The sequence below is a fragment of the Scyliorhinus torazame genome, chromosome 2 (assembly GCF_047496885.1).
Source record: "Scyliorhinus torazame isolate Kashiwa2021f chromosome 2, sScyTor2.1, whole genome shotgun sequence".
In the NCBI taxonomy this organism is placed as follows: Eukaryota; Metazoa; Chordata; class Chondrichthyes; order Carcharhiniformes; family Scyliorhinidae; genus Scyliorhinus; species Scyliorhinus torazame.
In genome coordinates, this window is record NC_092708.1 from 199,766,686 (window position 1) to 199,783,732 (window position 17,047).

Sequence of the window (17,047 nt, forward strand, 5' to 3'; positions counted from 1 at the left end):
TGATGTACTGAGTATTTCCAATATGTTTTGTTTTTGCTTCATATTTCCAGCATCCACAGTAGTCGCTTTAGTTTTGAGGAGTTTTTTTCAATTGGATCTAACATTCATACAAGTGGACCTGTTCAAATGACACTTGAGCATTGCCATTTTATTGGAATGGTAATTTGCCAATCAAACTTGTGTTTCCACACAACAGACTGCATTTCACAAGATAGGTTTGAATAAAGGTCTGTCAGATCATTTTGATCCAGTGCTTCCAGAATATTAACCTCTACTGGCTTCCCCTTGCAGTATCTGTTTTAATTAAAGAAACCCATGTTCTGGCCTCAAATATTTCTTGGCAACCCCTTTCAGATGTTGATCAGCCTCCATAAATAAATGCTTCTGTACTATCTCTCATAATTTGCACAGTACAGAATTTGAGGTTTATTTTTGAGTCAACATATGGATACATTAATACATTAAACTTAACAATAGAAAGGACTGATGTCTAATTAAGAATATATTCTTGGCAATGATAGTTTGAAATGAAAAAAAGCCAAAATAAACCTGCCAAAATATACAGAAGACAGCTCTGATCACTCTTCTTACCTGTGTCTCTGTGGGAGTGTGGCCAGGAAAAAGTGCTAAGCTGCTTCCTGTTTTCAATCCAATGCCCTTCACAGTCAAATCTTCACAGGCTATAGATGAAAAAAAGAAAAATGCATCAATATTTAAACAGAAATCTTGGAGCCAGGGTTGCAATGGGCATGGAGAGGCGATAGTGAGGGCTGAAAGGGAGAACCATGAATGAATCATCAATGACTCTTTCACAAAGAGTCATTGATAATTCATTCATGATTCTCCCTTTCAGTCATCCAGACTCGAAACGTTAGCTCCCTTCTCTCTCTATAGATGCTGTCAGACCTGCTGAGAATGTCCAGTATTTTCTGTCTTTGTTGCATGACTATATTCATTGAGGCAAGAAGTAAAACTATTGTGAAGTCAAGAATTTATTCAGGTCACCAGGACGGTTAAAAGGAAAATCTATATGGTTCGCTGCAACTGTCTTGAGGCAATCACCCACCTGGAGGGAGTAGTTTTCCAGTTCTGTCAATTGGTCTCAAACAGGTCCCAACTTCTGTAAAATAGAGAAGAGTTGAATTAACCAGGTCAACATGTGGCAGCTGTCAAGTGACACACTAAAAACAGACTTTTTCATTTGGATTTATTTGAAAAAAGATTCAATTTATATCTCTACTTTCCAACTGAATGTAGAGCTGAACCGAAGGTCCCATAAGATTTCCAGTCTGTGCTTAGCTAATGGATTGTAGAAAGAAAGCAAAGAAGCTTTCACAAAAGCAACCCAAAGCAACTTACAACCATTTAAGTGTTATAGTGCTGAAAGCCAGTTAGTTAGAAATGATACTGGAGTTAATTTTTATTCAGTCTTATATTTATTTACAGACTGAAACATTACAAGCTCCTAATGCAACCCCTAACAATTTCAGTAATTGTCCCTTTTAACTGCTCAAGTAAAACGGCGATTGATGCCCTCCATGTGCATATTGTTAAACATGATAAATATATAATTAACATGAGACACTTCTGAAATGTAGTTACTATTTTAACGTAGGGAATGCAGCAGTCAATTTGCATACACAGTAATTGTTGTAACCTACCTGAATACTATTGGCTGGGGACTATTGGGTATCCCATAATATATTTTAGTTTATTGACAACTCAACAATACAAAAAGAGTCAGCATCATGCAAAAACATAGTCACGAAAAACAGTAATATGCCAAAAGCATTTACAAGGTACAAAAACCACCAGCTCTCAAGGCAGCACATACACACAACCACCCCATCCCCAATGGTAACCCCACATCGGCGGAAAGGCGCCCAACGAGCAGCTCAGACCGCTGGAAAAGGACACACCGATACGGGCCATGGCAGAAGAGAGGAAGAGAGAAAGGGGTCTCCTTTACAAAAACAAATAAAGGGCAACCACAATCATAGATTATCATAGAATTTACAGTGCAGAAAGAGGCCATTCGGCCCATCAAGTCTGCACTGGCTCTTGGAAAGAGCACCCTACCCAGGTTCAACACCTCCACCCTATCCCCATAACCCCACCCAATACTTGTGGTGGTATGTATTAGGGGTAATATGGTACCTGTGAAGCCGAGAGGCTATTGGTTGACAGGTCCCGGGTCCTGGTTGGATCTGCCGACTTCTGGCTCCGCCTTGAAGGCGGAATATAAGAGCTCGAATTCTCCCCGCAGCCTCACTCTGTTACTGAGCTGCTGGGGAACAAGTCTCACTTAATAAAGCCTAGATAGACTTCATCGCTTCTCGTCTCGTGTAAATCATTGTGCGCTACAATTTATTAAGCGAGCTTAACAGACTATGGAGCTCCGGATTGCCCCGGAGTGTCTGCGGATCAGCCCCCATGCAGCAAACTCGGCGGCCGTGTTCAAATACTGGCTAGCATGCTTCGAAGGCTACCTTCGAACGGCCCCCGGCCAGATCACGGAAGAGCAGAAAATGCAGGTCCTGCATTCGAGGGTAAGCCCGGAGATTTACTCGCTTATAGAAGATGCGGAGGATTTCCCGACGGCGCTCGCGTTGCTGAAGGGCATCTACATTCGGCCTGTAAACCAGGTCTAAGCACGCCACCAACTCGCGACGAGACGGCAAATTCCCGGAGTATCGCTCGACGAATTCTACGGCGCTGCTGATTTTGGGACGAAACTGCAACTGCCCGCCGGTGAACGCGATCGAGCACACGGACCTGCTAATTCGAGATGCACTCGTGGCAGGTATGAACTCTCCCCAAATTCGTCAGAGACTTTTAGAAAGAGAGTCGCTAGGACTCTGAGGCACGGGCCCTTGCGGCCTCCCTTGATGTGGCCTCCCAAAAGGCCCGCGCCTACGGCCCCGACCGCGCGGCAGCCCCTTGGGCTCCGTGGACCCCCGTCGCGACCGACTCCCCGGAACCCCCCACCCTACCGCAAGCTTGCGCGGTTAGAGCGCCAGACCATCTCGGGGGGGCCCGCTGCTACTTTTGTGGGCAGGCGAAACACCCCCGGCAGCGCTGCCCGGCCCGCGCAGCTACTTGTAAAAGCTGCGGCAAAAAGGGCCATTACGCGGCAGTGTGCCAGTCTCGGGGGCTCGCCGCAATCCCCGGAGAAGAACGAGGACAACACATCCCGAACAACCCCCAACCCCCCCCCCCCCCCCCCCATGTGCGACCCGCGGGCGCCGCCATTTTGGGTCCCGGACACCACGACGGGAGGATGGGCGCCGCCATCTTGTGACCCCCCCAGCCACGTGCGATTCATGGGGGCGACCATTTTGTCCACCCCCGACCGCGTGCGATTCATGGGGGCGGCCATTTTGTCCACCCCCGACCGCGTGCGATTCATGGGCGCTGCCATCTTGGTTGACAACAAAGGACCCCAGCATAGACGGCTCCACGGGGTCCGAAGAAAACGCTGCGACACTACTGCCACGACTGGCTTCGGTGACACTGGATCAATTGCGGCCCCGGACGCTCCAAACGACGACAACAACGGTGCTGGTCAACAGATACGAGACGCCATGCTTGATCGACTCCGGGAGCACGGAAAGTTTTATTCACCCAGATACGGTAAGACGCTGTTTTCTGTCCATCCATCCAAGCACGCAAAAGATTTCCCTAGCTGCAGGATCCCACTCAGTGGAGATCAAAGGGTTCTGCATCGCGAACCTAACGGTGCAAGGGAGGGAGTTTAAGAACTACAGGCTCTACGTCCTTCCCCAACTCTGCGCGCCCACATTACTGGGCTTAGACTTCCAGTGTAACCTCCAGAGCCTAACATTCCAATTCGGCGGCCCAATACCCCCACTCACTATCTGCGGCCTCGCAACCCTCAAGGTTGAACCGCCGTCCTTGTTTGCAAACCTCACCCCGAATTGCAAACCCGTCGCCACGAGGAGCAGACGGTTCAGCGTCCAGGACCGGACGTTTATCCGGTCTGAAGTCCAGCGGTTGCTGAAGGAAGGTATAATCCAGGCCAGCAATAGTCCCTGGAGAGCCCAGGTGGTAGTCGTGAAGACCGGGGAGAAGCAAAGGATGGTAGTAGACTACAGTCAGACCATCAACAGGTACACGCAGCTAGATGCGTACCATCTCCCCCGCATATCCGACATGGTCAATCGGATTGCACAGTACAAGGTCTTTTCCACCGTGGACCTCAAGTCCGCACACCACCAGCTCCCCATCCGCCCAGGTGACCGCAAGTACACTGCCTTCGAGGCAGACGAGCAGCTATACCATTTCCTAAGGGTCCAATTTGGCATCACGAACGGGGTCTCGGTCTTCAAACGGGAGATGGACCAAATGGTTGACCAGCACGGGTTGCAGGCCACGTTCCCGTATCTCGACAACGTAACCATCTGCAGCCACGATCAGCAGGACCACGCGCCAACCTCCAAAAGTTCCTCCAGACCGCTAAAGCCATGAACCTCACATATAACGAGGAAAAATGCATTTTTAGCACAAACCGTTTGGCCATCCTGGGATACGTAGTGCGCAATGGAGTGATAGGCCCCGACCCCGAACGCATGCGCCCGCTTATGGAATTTCCCCTCCCCCACTGCTCCAAAGCCCTGAAATGTTGCCTGGGCTTCTTTTCATATTACGCCCAGTGGGTCCCCCAGTACGCAGACAAGGCCCCCCCGCTAATACAGCCCACTACCTTCCCCCTGTCGACAGAGGCCCGCCAGGCCTTCAGCCGCATTGAAGCGGATATCGCAAAGGCCACGATGCGCGCCATCGACGAGTCCCTCCCCTTCCAGGTCGAGAGCGACGCATCCGATGTAGCTCTGGCGGCCACCCATAACCAAGCGGGCAGACCCGTGGCTTTTTTCTCCCGGACCCTCCACGCCTCAGAAATCCACCACTCCTCAGTGGAAAAGGAAGCCCAAGCCATAGTGGAAGCTGTGCAACATTGGAGGCATTACCTGGTCGGCAGGAGATTCACTCTCCTCACCGACCAGCTTTTATGTTCGATAATGCACAGCGGGGCAAAATTAAGAATGACAAGATCTTAAGGTGGAGGATCGAGCTCTCCACCTATAACTATGAGATCTTGTATCGTCCCGGAAATCTGAATGAGCCGTTCGATGCCCTATCCCGCGGCACATGTGCCAACGCACAAATAGACCGCTTCCAAGCCCTCCACGAGGACCTCTGCACCCAGGGGTCACTCGATTCTACCATTTCGCAAAGTCCCGCAACCTCCCCTACTCTGTGGAGGAGGTCCGTACAGTCACCAGGAACTGCCACATCTGCGCAGAGTGCAAACCGCACTTTTTCCGGCCGGATAGAGCGCACCTGATCAAGGCTTCCCGCCCCTTTGAACGCCTCAGTTTGGATTTCAAAGGGCCCCACCCCTCCACCGACCACAACGCATACTTCCTGAACGTGATGGACGAGTACTCCCGTTTCCCCTTCGCCATTCCCTGCCCCGACATGACAGCGGTCACGGTCATTAAAGCCCTGGGCACCATCTTTACACTGTTCGGCTTCCCCGCATACATCCATAGCGACAGGGGGTCCTCCTTCATGAGTGACGAGCTGCGTCAGCTCCTGCTCAGCAAGGGCATTGCCTCAAGCAGGACGACCAGCTACAACCCCCGGGGGAACGGGCAGGTAGAGAGGGAGAACGGCACGGTCTGGAAGACCGTCCTACTGACCCTACGGTCCAGAGATCTCCCAGTTTCCCGGTGGCAAGAAGTCCTCCCGGATGCTCTCCACTCCATCCGGTCGCTGCTGTGTACCACCACTAACCAAACGCCTCACGAGCGCCTCCTTGCCTTCCCTAGGACGTCCTCCTCCGGAACGTCGCTGCCGACCTGGCTGGCAGCCCCAGGACCCATCTTGCTCCGGAAACATGTGCGGGCGCACAAATCGGACCCGTTGGTTAAGAGGGTTCACCTTCTCCACGCGAACCCGCAGTACGCCTATGTGGCGTACCCCGACGGCTGACAGTACACGGTCTCCCTGCGGGACCTGGCGCCCGCCGGCAACACACACACACCCACAACACCGATCACCCCCTCCCTGCCACCGGCGCACCCCACGACCGCCCCCTTCCCGGGGGGGATCGGTCCTCCTCCCGTGCCCGCCCAGGAGTAAAACAGGAACAAACTGCGCAACGCTCCCGGAGACGACAGCGCCCGAGCCAGCACCTGCACCACCACCGGGGCTGAGGCGATCAACGAGGAAGACCAGACCGCCCGCTCAACTCGTGGAATCTGCGTGACACCAAGAAAGCAAGAATTGTGTTGTAAAAGAAAATGTTTTTCCTTATTGTAAATAGTTCTGACAAACTTGTACATAGCTAAATGTTAGGCTAAATATGTATAGCCACAGTCCGAAATTTGTTCCAGGGCCAGCCTTGTAAACCCCTACCACCATGCGAACCACCACCCCGCCAGGTTCCTTTTTAACAAGGGGTGAATGTGGTGGTATGCATTAGGGGTAATATGGTACTTGTGAAGCCGAGAGGCTATTGGCTGACAGGTCCCGGGTCCTGGTTGGATCTGCCGACTTCTGGCTCCGCCCTGAAGGCGGAGTATAAGGGCTTGAGTTCTTCCCGCAGCCTCATTCTGTTACTGAGCTGCTGGGAAACAAGTCTCGCTTAATAAAGCCTAGATAGACTTCATCGCTTCTCGTCTTGTGTAAGTCATTGTGCGCTACAATACTAAGGGCAATTTTGGATACTAAGGGCAATTTATCATGGCCAATCTACCTAACCTGCACATCTTTGGACTGGGGGAGGAAACCGGAGCACCCGGAGGAAACCTACGCACACACAGGGAGGATGTGCAGACTCCGCACAGACAGTGACCCAAACCAGAATCAAACCTGGGACTCTGGAGCTGTGAAGCAATTGTGCTATCCACAATGCTACCGTGCACAAGAAATCTAACAAACAATTAAATTCAAGTCAAAGCTGACAGCACTCAAACCAGTGCACGCTCCCCACCCCCACTCTCCCCCCGGCTCCAGCGAAACCCCACGTCGGTTAAGAGACGCCTGCAAGCAGCTCTGTTCACCGGAAAGGGACAGGCAGCGCACGGTTGAGGAGGGAGAGAGAATACCCCTCCCCATCACTAGCACCAGGATTAAACCCTCAACCCCCAGTGCACAGAAGCAGGAAGGCTGCAACTGGTGAGCACCCAGCGCTAAGCCCAAAATAATACACAACAAAAATCCAATAATAACCATACACTCCCCCAACAATAAAACACAACCAACATCAGGACAAGCAGTACACAGTCAATTGGGCCACCGCCCTACTGCTCTCACAGTCCCAGCATCCAGGCAACATCCAGTCTAAAACTGCAACAGCAAGTCCATTCCACTTCACTTTCAACCCGGCAGCAGGCCAACCAAGACGCTCCACTCCAAGCTAATAAGCAGAAAGGCAGCCAGTGACAAGTACGAGTCCCAGGCGTGGCAACTGCAGGCAAGCATTCTCCTCTCTCTGACCTGCAAGCAACTGGCAGCAGCAACAGGCTCCCCATTCCCACCATTCAACTGGTCATAGCACCCCTTGCCGTAGTCCAGGCTTCAAAGTCCAGAAAAGGCAACCAGCATATAAAATAGCACACCAAGTCCAGAAGCAAGGTTACAGCCAGAAGCAGCAAGGGCTCAGAGACAGATCCTCCTCCTTCACCTCAGAGCACGAGCTATTCAGGTGGAGGGTGAGCTCCTCCAACCGGGGGGGGGGGGGGGAGGGGGGGGGTGTACCGCTGCTGTATATATATATCAAATTGCTAATAAATTTATTTTCTTTTGACTCTGCAAACTCATGCTGAATTCTTCGTGCCCTCACAAAAGTCCTACAAACAGCAATGCGACCATGATAAGATAATGCGGTTGAGCAGGCTATCATAGTGATTTAAGCAATACCCCTAAGATTATGCAATCACTACCTATTGAAGGTAAAAGCATGCAGATGCCAGGGAAGGCAGAATCAGACTGGATGGTTCTGATTTATGTACAGTTAACAGATTGAAGCATTCAAATACGTCGGTCCCAAGGTATCTTTAGGAAGAGAACATTTTTACCCATGAGCAATGTTTAGGGAGATCAACTAGCCAGTAATGCAGTACTTGTGACACCTGGCAGTAGAATTACATTTATTCAACACCTTGGTTCCTTTCTGTGGTATCAAACTGCATTGTTAAAAATTCTTTGGCTGCTTGGACATGAGCAAATCCAGCTGCACTCGTTGTTTGATACAAATAAGATTCAGTTCCTATCATCCAAGACTAGCTGACAAGTTATCTCAGGGTCAGGGATGATAAGAAAATTGCCATAATAAACTAAGGTTTACTTTATTTACCTTGTTCATCTTTCAACTTCAGTTTTTCAATGGCATTAGCTTTGATTTCCAAAATCAACTGGAACAAAAAAAAGGTCATGCTACCTTTAACAAAGAATCACAATAAACAATTTGCATTTCCCTCGCACCTTCAACACAGTGAAACATCCTAAGGTGCTTCATGGTTATCAGGCAACATGGGACACTAAGTCACATAAAGTCATATCAGGACAGATGGCCAAACATTTGATCAAAGAGGCAGGTTTAAAGGAGAATTTTAAAGCAGAGATAGAGAGGTTACCTTTGTGCCATTACATTTCATTCAGAAACTGCATACTTACATTTCATTTTACAGGGTTTGTTGATATAGGTATTACTTGTATACCAGTTTGACAGGAAATTTAAATATAATAGTAACTTTGCAATAAGTCATAGTTTAAGCAAAGCAAATATGCTATTTGGATGTGAATAACGTACTTTGGGGGGGTTAAGATTTGATTTTGATTTATTGTCACATGTGCCGAAGTACAATGAAAAATATTCGACCGAGGGACCATACACAGTACGTACATAGTAGATGCTGTGATGCTGCCATTGTGGCTAGAGGTGGGGCATGCTTCCTTGTTGAATTTGTGCTGTGGGGATGGGGAGGGTGCCCGGTGTTGGTGTTGTGGTGGAGGGATTTGGGGGGGGGGGGGGGGGGTGGCATTTATTTAAGTTGGGAGTTTGAGGCGCCTCTTCTCGGGATTCCCAGCCTTGCTGCCACCTTTTAAAATGCACAAGAGTGTTGTTCAGTATGGTGAGAAAAGTCGGCTGTGAAGCCTACGAGCTTCACTCTGGTTTACTCGCCTGAGCAATTTTGGGAAGTTTCTGTCCAGGTAGTGGGGGGGAAAGACTCCAGTGAGCAGCATTTGAAGGAGCTCAGCTAACAGCAACAAATTGGTGAACCAGGTACACAAAGTTAACATTAATCAGAGCTGACTACTAGGGATGGGAACAGAGTGGAAGTTAAATCTTATTGTCTAGAATATTTAGGACATTTGTCCCAATCAGCACTGATGCTCCACTTAAACTACATCTTCTCATTGCTCATCTAACCATCAGCATAACCCTATTCCTTTTCTTTGACAAGCTTATTTAGCTTCCCCTTAAATGTGTCTAAACTAACGGCTTCAACTATTTCCTTTTGTACTGAGTTCCAATTCTCACTACTCGCTCAGGAAATAAATATCTTCTGAATGAGATAGGGTAGTTTGTTCTATTCAATGTATAGGCCTAGTTTAGCTCAGTTGAGTAGGTTAAGACAGTAGTAACTGTATTATCCAGGTCAGACGGGAGAAGGTGTCCCCTTTTGGGGTTTCTGGACTATTCTCCTTTGTGACATTTGGTTCCTCTGGGGAGGTAGTATCCTGTTGGCTGTGGGGCATGAGTGCTAGTCTGAGTGCTGTGATTCAGCGTTGTTAGAATCTTTCTTCGGTTTGGGGTTAGGCTGGATGGAGGAGTAGGTCGCCCTCCTCCAAGTGGTCATACATATGGACTTCCAGACTGTCCTCGTGGGACAGGCTCCCCTGGGGTTATGCTGTTCTGTTCCTGGTATCCTCTTTGTGAAAGTGTACATTGCCAGACCATGTCTGACGTCTATTGGCTAATCCTGACGTTCTCCTCTCTTTGGGGTTTCCTTTCTTTATCTGGGTCGGTGAGATGCTGATACAAGCTCATTTGTTTATAATTAATTCTGGAGGTTTTCGCTTATTTTGTCGGGAGGAGAATTGGATTTCTCCTCTGATTTGGCTGGAGGAGTGAGGTCTGTTGTGTTGAGTCTTGCCAGGGTGTACGAATCCTTGGCCTACTGACTCCTGTATGCGAGAGTGTGCACTGCCAAGCTATGTCTTATGCTGATGGCATATCCAGTTGCTCGCCTTTTTGTGGATGTCCTTTCATTGCTTGGAGGACTTGGGCTGTGTTAGGTCCCAGTTGGTTGTATTTTACCCGATAAGGGATCCCATATATTGTGTAGCTGTTTTTATTGTTCTGTGGAGGAGGGTGTGCACTATGGTGCCATGTGCTCAGTGCTCATGACATTATCCTGTTATACTGAGATTCACCATTCTTTCTGGTATCCTTTCATTATCCATACAAAAGGAGGCAGCGACTGCAATGACTGATACCTTGAACCATTTATCTAAGAGTATTTGCTGGTTATTTCTGTATGTATATGTGGAATAATGATTACTCTGTACTGTACTAGATTTTGGGGAATTGTTGCATCTTGTGATAAAATGCAAAATTGAAAACCTTTAATAAAAATATTCCTGAAAGAAAGATTTCTGGAATACCATACCTATCTGCAAAGCGGGAGAAGCTTCACCACATGGACTGCACAGTGGTTCAAGAAGGCAGCCCCACTCCACTTTCTCGGGTGACATGGGGCGAGGAATAAATGCTGATCCTAATTACGACAAGAATTGATCATTTTTTAAAAATCAGACGCTGTTCTCATGGCGGCAATCCCAAATAGTTCGTCCTCTGTGGAGCCAACAGCACCATTTATTTTCCTAGCTCTAACTGCTGTGATTTTATGTTGGTGTGCAGTACACATTTCTTGAGGTAGTTTTTAAAAGTTCTCATTGACATTTATAGTGCTCAATGTAAGCAGCGCCAACAGGCTCACAGAATGCTACATACCGTCTCCATGGTGACCGGAATTGTCACTGTCGCTCCTGCAGTCGGTGCCAATTTCTCACCACAGTAATTCCTAACCTGCAGCCAGCTGCGGTCGGCTATAGTTAATGGCATACCATTGGAAGAGAGGACACTATATGAAGGCAATAAAAAGGACTATTAAAACACGTTTAGACTTATTTTTATATACACACCAAGAGAGAATCGGCTGCATTTGTTCGGTTTTATTTGCATACTGATTACAATTTGATGAAAGTACAAATTTATCCAACTGCCGAGATACCTGAAGCAGCATATTTTTTGTACACTTTTGAATAACACTGAATATTTTACTCCTTTCAAGTTTGGCTACCATCTGCATCCCGTAAAGTACAGTGCAGCCTGTTGTATAACAGAGGCTGAAATCATTCATCATGCATTGGTATTGCCCTTTGCAATCCTTTTTATGCTGAGATGCAGGAGTGCTGAAAAGCTAAATATTTTGTACTTTTTTTTTAATATAAAAGGCATTAGTATTCAGTAGCAAGAACACCAAACTTAAATATAGCATAACTTGCTCTATTCTGTTCAAACAGTGCATGTTAAACCCAATCGCAAACAATCAGCTTTTATTGAACCAGTATGGCATTTATATTTCTTACATGTGCCACCTGGGCAATCTACAATCTATCTGGGTGGGACAGCCAAGTTAGCAGTTAAAAGCGATTAGATCAGATATAGATCTACTGTACAGAAGGTGACCATTCTGTCCTGTATACCTGTACTGGATTTGAAAGAGGTTTCAAATGAGCTCTTTCTCTTTCCCCATAGCCCGACAAAATTTTCCTTTTGACTATTTAACCCAAATATCAAGCCTACCATCTTCCCATTGGAGATTAAACGACATGGGAAGTTGTTTTTTCCCTCATCCAAAAGTTCTGTTGTGAGAACTGAATCCTCAACTTCCAGCAAAAGGGACAGTGGCAACAACGGAAACATATGGGGAATTCTTCGTTCTTAAAACTAAGTGTTGATGCCGGGGCAGGATTCACGGAGTTCAACAACAGAAGACTGGTGCCGCACCTGGACTGATTCAACAACTTGTAAGAGGCTAGCACCGGCACCACATGGAACACAATCGGTTCCAATGAGAAACGGTGTGGGATTCGCTGGGTTCGCGATTGACTCTCAGGAGGCTGACAAGTTGCAGCCACATATACACACTTCACTCCCCCCACACACCATCCCACCCAACAAGGTGGCAGCGAGGAGAGCGGCACCCTGTTTGAGGGATGCTGAACTTGAGACCCTGCTAGACACCTGTGTGGAGGTAGGTGGCCCATCTTCAACCCCCCCCCCCCCCCCCACCCCCCGCAATCAAAACATCCTGTGCGCTTTGGCCTTGGCACTGACGTTGTGCGCCACCCGGGCCTGCCCGGGCCCCATGACCTGCCCATCCTCGCCCTCCCTTGCATCCTCCTCGTCGGATGAGGCCTAGCTTCCATCTTCCTCCTCCAGCACGTTGTCCCTCTGCTGTGCAATGTTGTGTAGTACGCAGCAGGCCACCATGATGCTGGCGATCCTCCCAGTCCTATACTGGAGGGACCCTCCAGAGTGGTCCAGGCACTTGAACCGTGTTTTCAGGATGCCGAAGCACCGTTTGATCATGCTCCTGGTCACTGCATGGGTGTTGGTGTAGTCTCCCTGTCAGTTTGTGGCCTCCAGGCAGGCGTCATCAGCCACCACCGTAGCAGATAACCCCGGTGTCCCAGGAGCCAACTCCAGCCGGGAATGCGCCTCAAAGAGGCCAGGAACCGTCGAGTGTGCCAGGATGAAGGTGACGTGCACACTGCCCAGGTATCAGGCTCAGACGTGCATGATGTGCATCTGATGGTCACACACCAGCTGCACGTTCATCGAGTGGTGCTTGCAGGGCGACATGCATCTCGGCGATGGTGGCGAACCCCACTGCCAGCGCGCCCTGATGGGCTTGGTCCACATTGAAATGAATGTATTGTGCGAGCTGGGCATATAGGGCCTCCGTGACGGTGCAGATGCACCTGCGCACCAAGCTCTCTGACCAGACAGGTCCCCATTCAGCACCTGTTAGAACCCCGTGACGTAAAATTGCAGGGTGACCTGACGGACACTGGGAGCGGGTGTCCTACCCCATTCCCCCGCGGTGCCAGGTGCACCATGATCTAGCAGACATGCCGCACTGTCCCCCTGCTCAGCCGGAGTCTTCGACGGCTTGCCCGGTCCGGCAAGTCCTCGATTAACAGGTGCTGCAGATACATACGAGGCCTCATGCAGCACCTCCTTTGCACCTCCTCCTCCTCCTCGGACTGTTAGGCGGCCGGCTCTCCATCCTCACTGGCTGACTCCTGTTCCTCCTCGAGCAGCACCAGCTCGTACAGCCGCAGTGCATCCGCCAGGGCTGCGGCGACTAGGAGGGAGGCCACCATTGTCTTCCAATATCCACTAAATGCAGGGGGTGAATGGCTGACATGTAACATGGTGCGTACTATGGTCCAACGGGCTACACGGTAGCTCCGGTTGGCACTGCCAACTCTATATCCCCATGATGCAACCCCCCACCCCCACCCCTCCCCACAGTCCCCGCACCCCTGCCCCGTCAGTGTCTGGAACCGTGGGCTCTCTGGCACTCACACCCGTCTCTGGTGCTGGAGGTACCATCGGCTGGTGCTGTCCTTGCCCGAGGTACGCACAGCAGCCCCCGTCTGGGCTACTGTGGGCGTCACCCTTGGGCAGGCTGCATTATGCCCCGCTTGCAGATGGTGGCCCGTTTGGGTAGGTGGGGGGGGCTGTGGTGCTGTGTTGGTGGGGGCATCCACACGAATGGTGTCATTCTGCAGAACCAGGAGCTCAGGTGGGTGCTCAGTGAGGTGGTCTGCAAGATGGCTGTCTTGCAGGCTGCGGCAATGGCGGTCCATGCCCGGACACCGCCCCAGTATACCGTTGGGGGGGGGGGGGGGGGTGTCAACCGGCCCCATGCCCCCCCCCCTCACATCCCCGGAAGCCCACGGTCACGCCTCTCCATGTCCGACCTCCTCCCTCTCCCTCATCGGCCCATCAGTGCCCAACTCCCGATTTTTAAAAGCACAAATTAACCTCGTCTTCAGGAATTCTCCCCAAGTTGAGACAGAGAATTGCAGAGGCCCCGGAAAATACCGGGTCAGGCCTGCTAATGATATGCTAACAGCGTTTACTGTACATGCAGAGTGGAATGCATTGACGCCGCTGCTGAGGCACCGAAGAACTGTGATCTGGCATGAAACCACCGGCCCCCACGATTTTGGAGTCAAAACAGATTCTCCGCCCAATCGCGTTTCCTCATTCCGGCGTTGGTCGACGGAGAATACCACCCATAGTGTGTAGCTCTGCACAATGGCTTCACACCAACCGGGAACTAATGTTCACTCTAAGTTTTCTAAGTGCGCTGAAATTAGGAATGAATCACAGGCAACAAATAGGCTGAGCACAAGAAAGAAAAATTAGAGAGAACAATACTAGGAACTGATCATAACTTAGCATTCTCATATATCCAAAAAAAAATGCAAAGTGGAATAGAAATAGATCTGACAACAATGATGTTCTTAAGCAGAAGTGAGGTAGTCAATGAACAACAATAAAATGATCTCTCACCTCAGGCTATAACACTTCTGGTCTGTTGCTAATACAGAGTCACCATCTTTCAGCCTTAAATCTGCAAGGCTCTTGTGCATATCTTCAGCATCATATTCAACCCAAGTCGTGGACCCTTTATTTCCCAAGTTCTTTTTGTAATAAACAGTCAGTTCCTCTGGAGAAATCCCTGTTGACAGGGTGAGAGCTTCTCGTACAGAAGCCAACAATGTGTTCCGAGCGAACACCCTCTGCGTCTCGGTGAACTGCACCATCGCGGTTTCTAATTTGCTATTCATTGTGGGACATAATACTTTAAGAAGCATGGGCGCAAAGTCCTCACCTGCTTGCACCTCCATTCCACAAACCTGCCAACAGAACAGCAGATGTAAGTGACTGCACAGAAAAACATCATCTCAGAGGTAAGCAGACAACAGAACCATTAAGTTGGCGAACTTAACCAAGGAAGAATAAAATGAACAGATGAGCAGAAAAGCATGACAGAAAGTAGCAATGGACATATGCACTGCGACAAAATGTAGCAGGAAGTATTACTTGATTTGTTGATGGATATGCTGGGCTTATTACATGCATAAATGTGCACAGATACAAGTCTAGCAGGGGTCCTGTGGTGCAGTGGGTAGCGCACCACTTCTGAGCCAGAAGTTCCAGGTTTAAGTCCCACCCCAAGACTTGATGGACAAGGAAGATGCGTTCATAATGCAGCCAACAGACTGAGTATTAACCTGCAAAATCCTTCCCACACGCCAATGGAAGGTGATAAGAGTGACAGAGATTCCTGGTCAGCTATGCTTGATACAAATGCGCCATTCAAAAGATATTCCTCTAATGACAGGCCGGTGATCTGTTCCAGGAAAAAACTAAGCCAAGAGATGAAAGTCTGCTCATGTTTTCTGGGGGAGGTAATGGCACAGGCGCTTACTAAATGGTGGAAAAGGAGGTGCTAAATTTTAGAGAAGAATCTTACAGAGAGGGACTTTGAGGTGGGGTAGAGGATGCAGGACCAATGCTAGGGTAAAGCAATGGGTGTGCAAGAAATGACAATCTGGGTAGAGGAAGGAAAGAAATAAAGTTGGAAGAGATGCAGAGATATGGTAGGAGGTGCCCTTGAAGGTTTTTACACATGATGACAGGGGATAGGGAGACTATGTATTAAATGAATATTTTGAATCCGTCTTTACCAAGGAAGTAGATGCTACCCAGGCCATGTTGACAGATCAGGAAATTCTGTCCCTAGAAGGCTTCAGAATAGATGAGGAGGAAGTGTTGAATCGGCTGGCGGTATTGAAAGTTGACAAGGCTTCAAGACCAGATGAGATACATCCAAAGGTATTGAAGGAAGTGAGAATGGAAACTGCAGGGGCGCTGGCCATAATCTTCCAGTCTTCTCTAGACTCAGGGGAGGTGCCAGAGGACTGGAGAACTGCAAATGTTATACAGTTGTTTAAAAAATGTTGGAAGGATAGCCCCAGCAATACAGGTCAGTCAGTTTAACATCAGTAATGTACAAACTTCTAGAAACAATTATTCGGGATAGAATTAGTAGTCACATGGAAAACCGTGGGTTGATTAGGGAGAGCCAGCATGGGTTTCTAAAGGGGAAATTGCGTTTAACTAACTTGCTGGAGTTTGTTGAGGAGGTAACAGAAAGGGTCGATGAAGGAAATACCATTGATGTGGTACAAAGACTTTCAGAAGGTATTCTATACAGTGCAGCACAGTAGACTTGTGGGAAAAGTTAAACTCATGGAACAAAAGGGACAGTAGCAACATGGATATAAAGTTAGCTGAATAATGAGAAGCAGAGAGTAATGGTAAGTGGGTATTTTTCGGGCTGGAAGAAGGTTTGTAATGGTGTTCCCCAGGGACCCTTGCTTTTCCCAGTATGTATAGAAATGATATACCTCTTGGTGTGCAAGGGGACAATTTCAAAGTTTCCAGATGATTCAAAACCTGGAAGTATTGTAAACTGTGAGGACAGTGTAGAACTTCAAATGGAAATAGATGAGTTGGCAGAGTGGTCGAAAGGTGGCAGATGAAGTCCAATGCGGAGAAGTGTGAGGCGATGCATTTTGGTAGGAAGAACATGGAGACAATATAAAATAAAGGGTAAAATTCTTAAAGGAATGCAGGAGCCGAGGGACCGGGATGTATATGTGCATTGGTCATTAAAAGTAGTGGGGCAGGTGGAGAGGGCAATTAATAAAGCATACAGTATTCTGGGCTTTATTAATAGGGGCATAGAGTACAGGAACAAGGCAGTTATGCTGAACCTATATAAGATGCTAGTTAGACCTAAGCTGGAATATCATATACAGTTCTGGAAGGATGTGAGCACATTGCAGACAGGGCAGAATA

General features: G+C 48.8%; 1 protein-coding gene across 3 annotated transcripts in view; it reads right to left on the minus strand.

Moving 5' to 3' along the window:
- usp40 (ubiquitin specific peptidase 40) overlaps nt 1-17,047 on the minus strand; it is a 199,627-nt gene that overhangs the window by 59,101 nt on the left and 123,479 nt on the right. For all 3 annotated transcript variants that reach the window (XM_072482533.1, XM_072482540.1, XM_072482550.1), the window contains 5 exons: nt 14,690-15,036; nt 11,048-11,177; nt 8,384-8,441; nt 1,067-1,120; nt 592-680 (listed from right to left, as the gene is read on the minus strand). In XM_072482533.1, the coding sequence (XP_072338634.1) occupies nt 592-680; nt 1,067-1,120; nt 8,384-8,441; nt 11,048-11,177; nt 14,690-15,036 (678 nt within the window). The remainder of the gene's footprint in view (nt 1-591; nt 681-1,066; nt 1,121-8,383; nt 8,442-11,047; nt 11,178-14,689; nt 15,037-17,047) is intronic.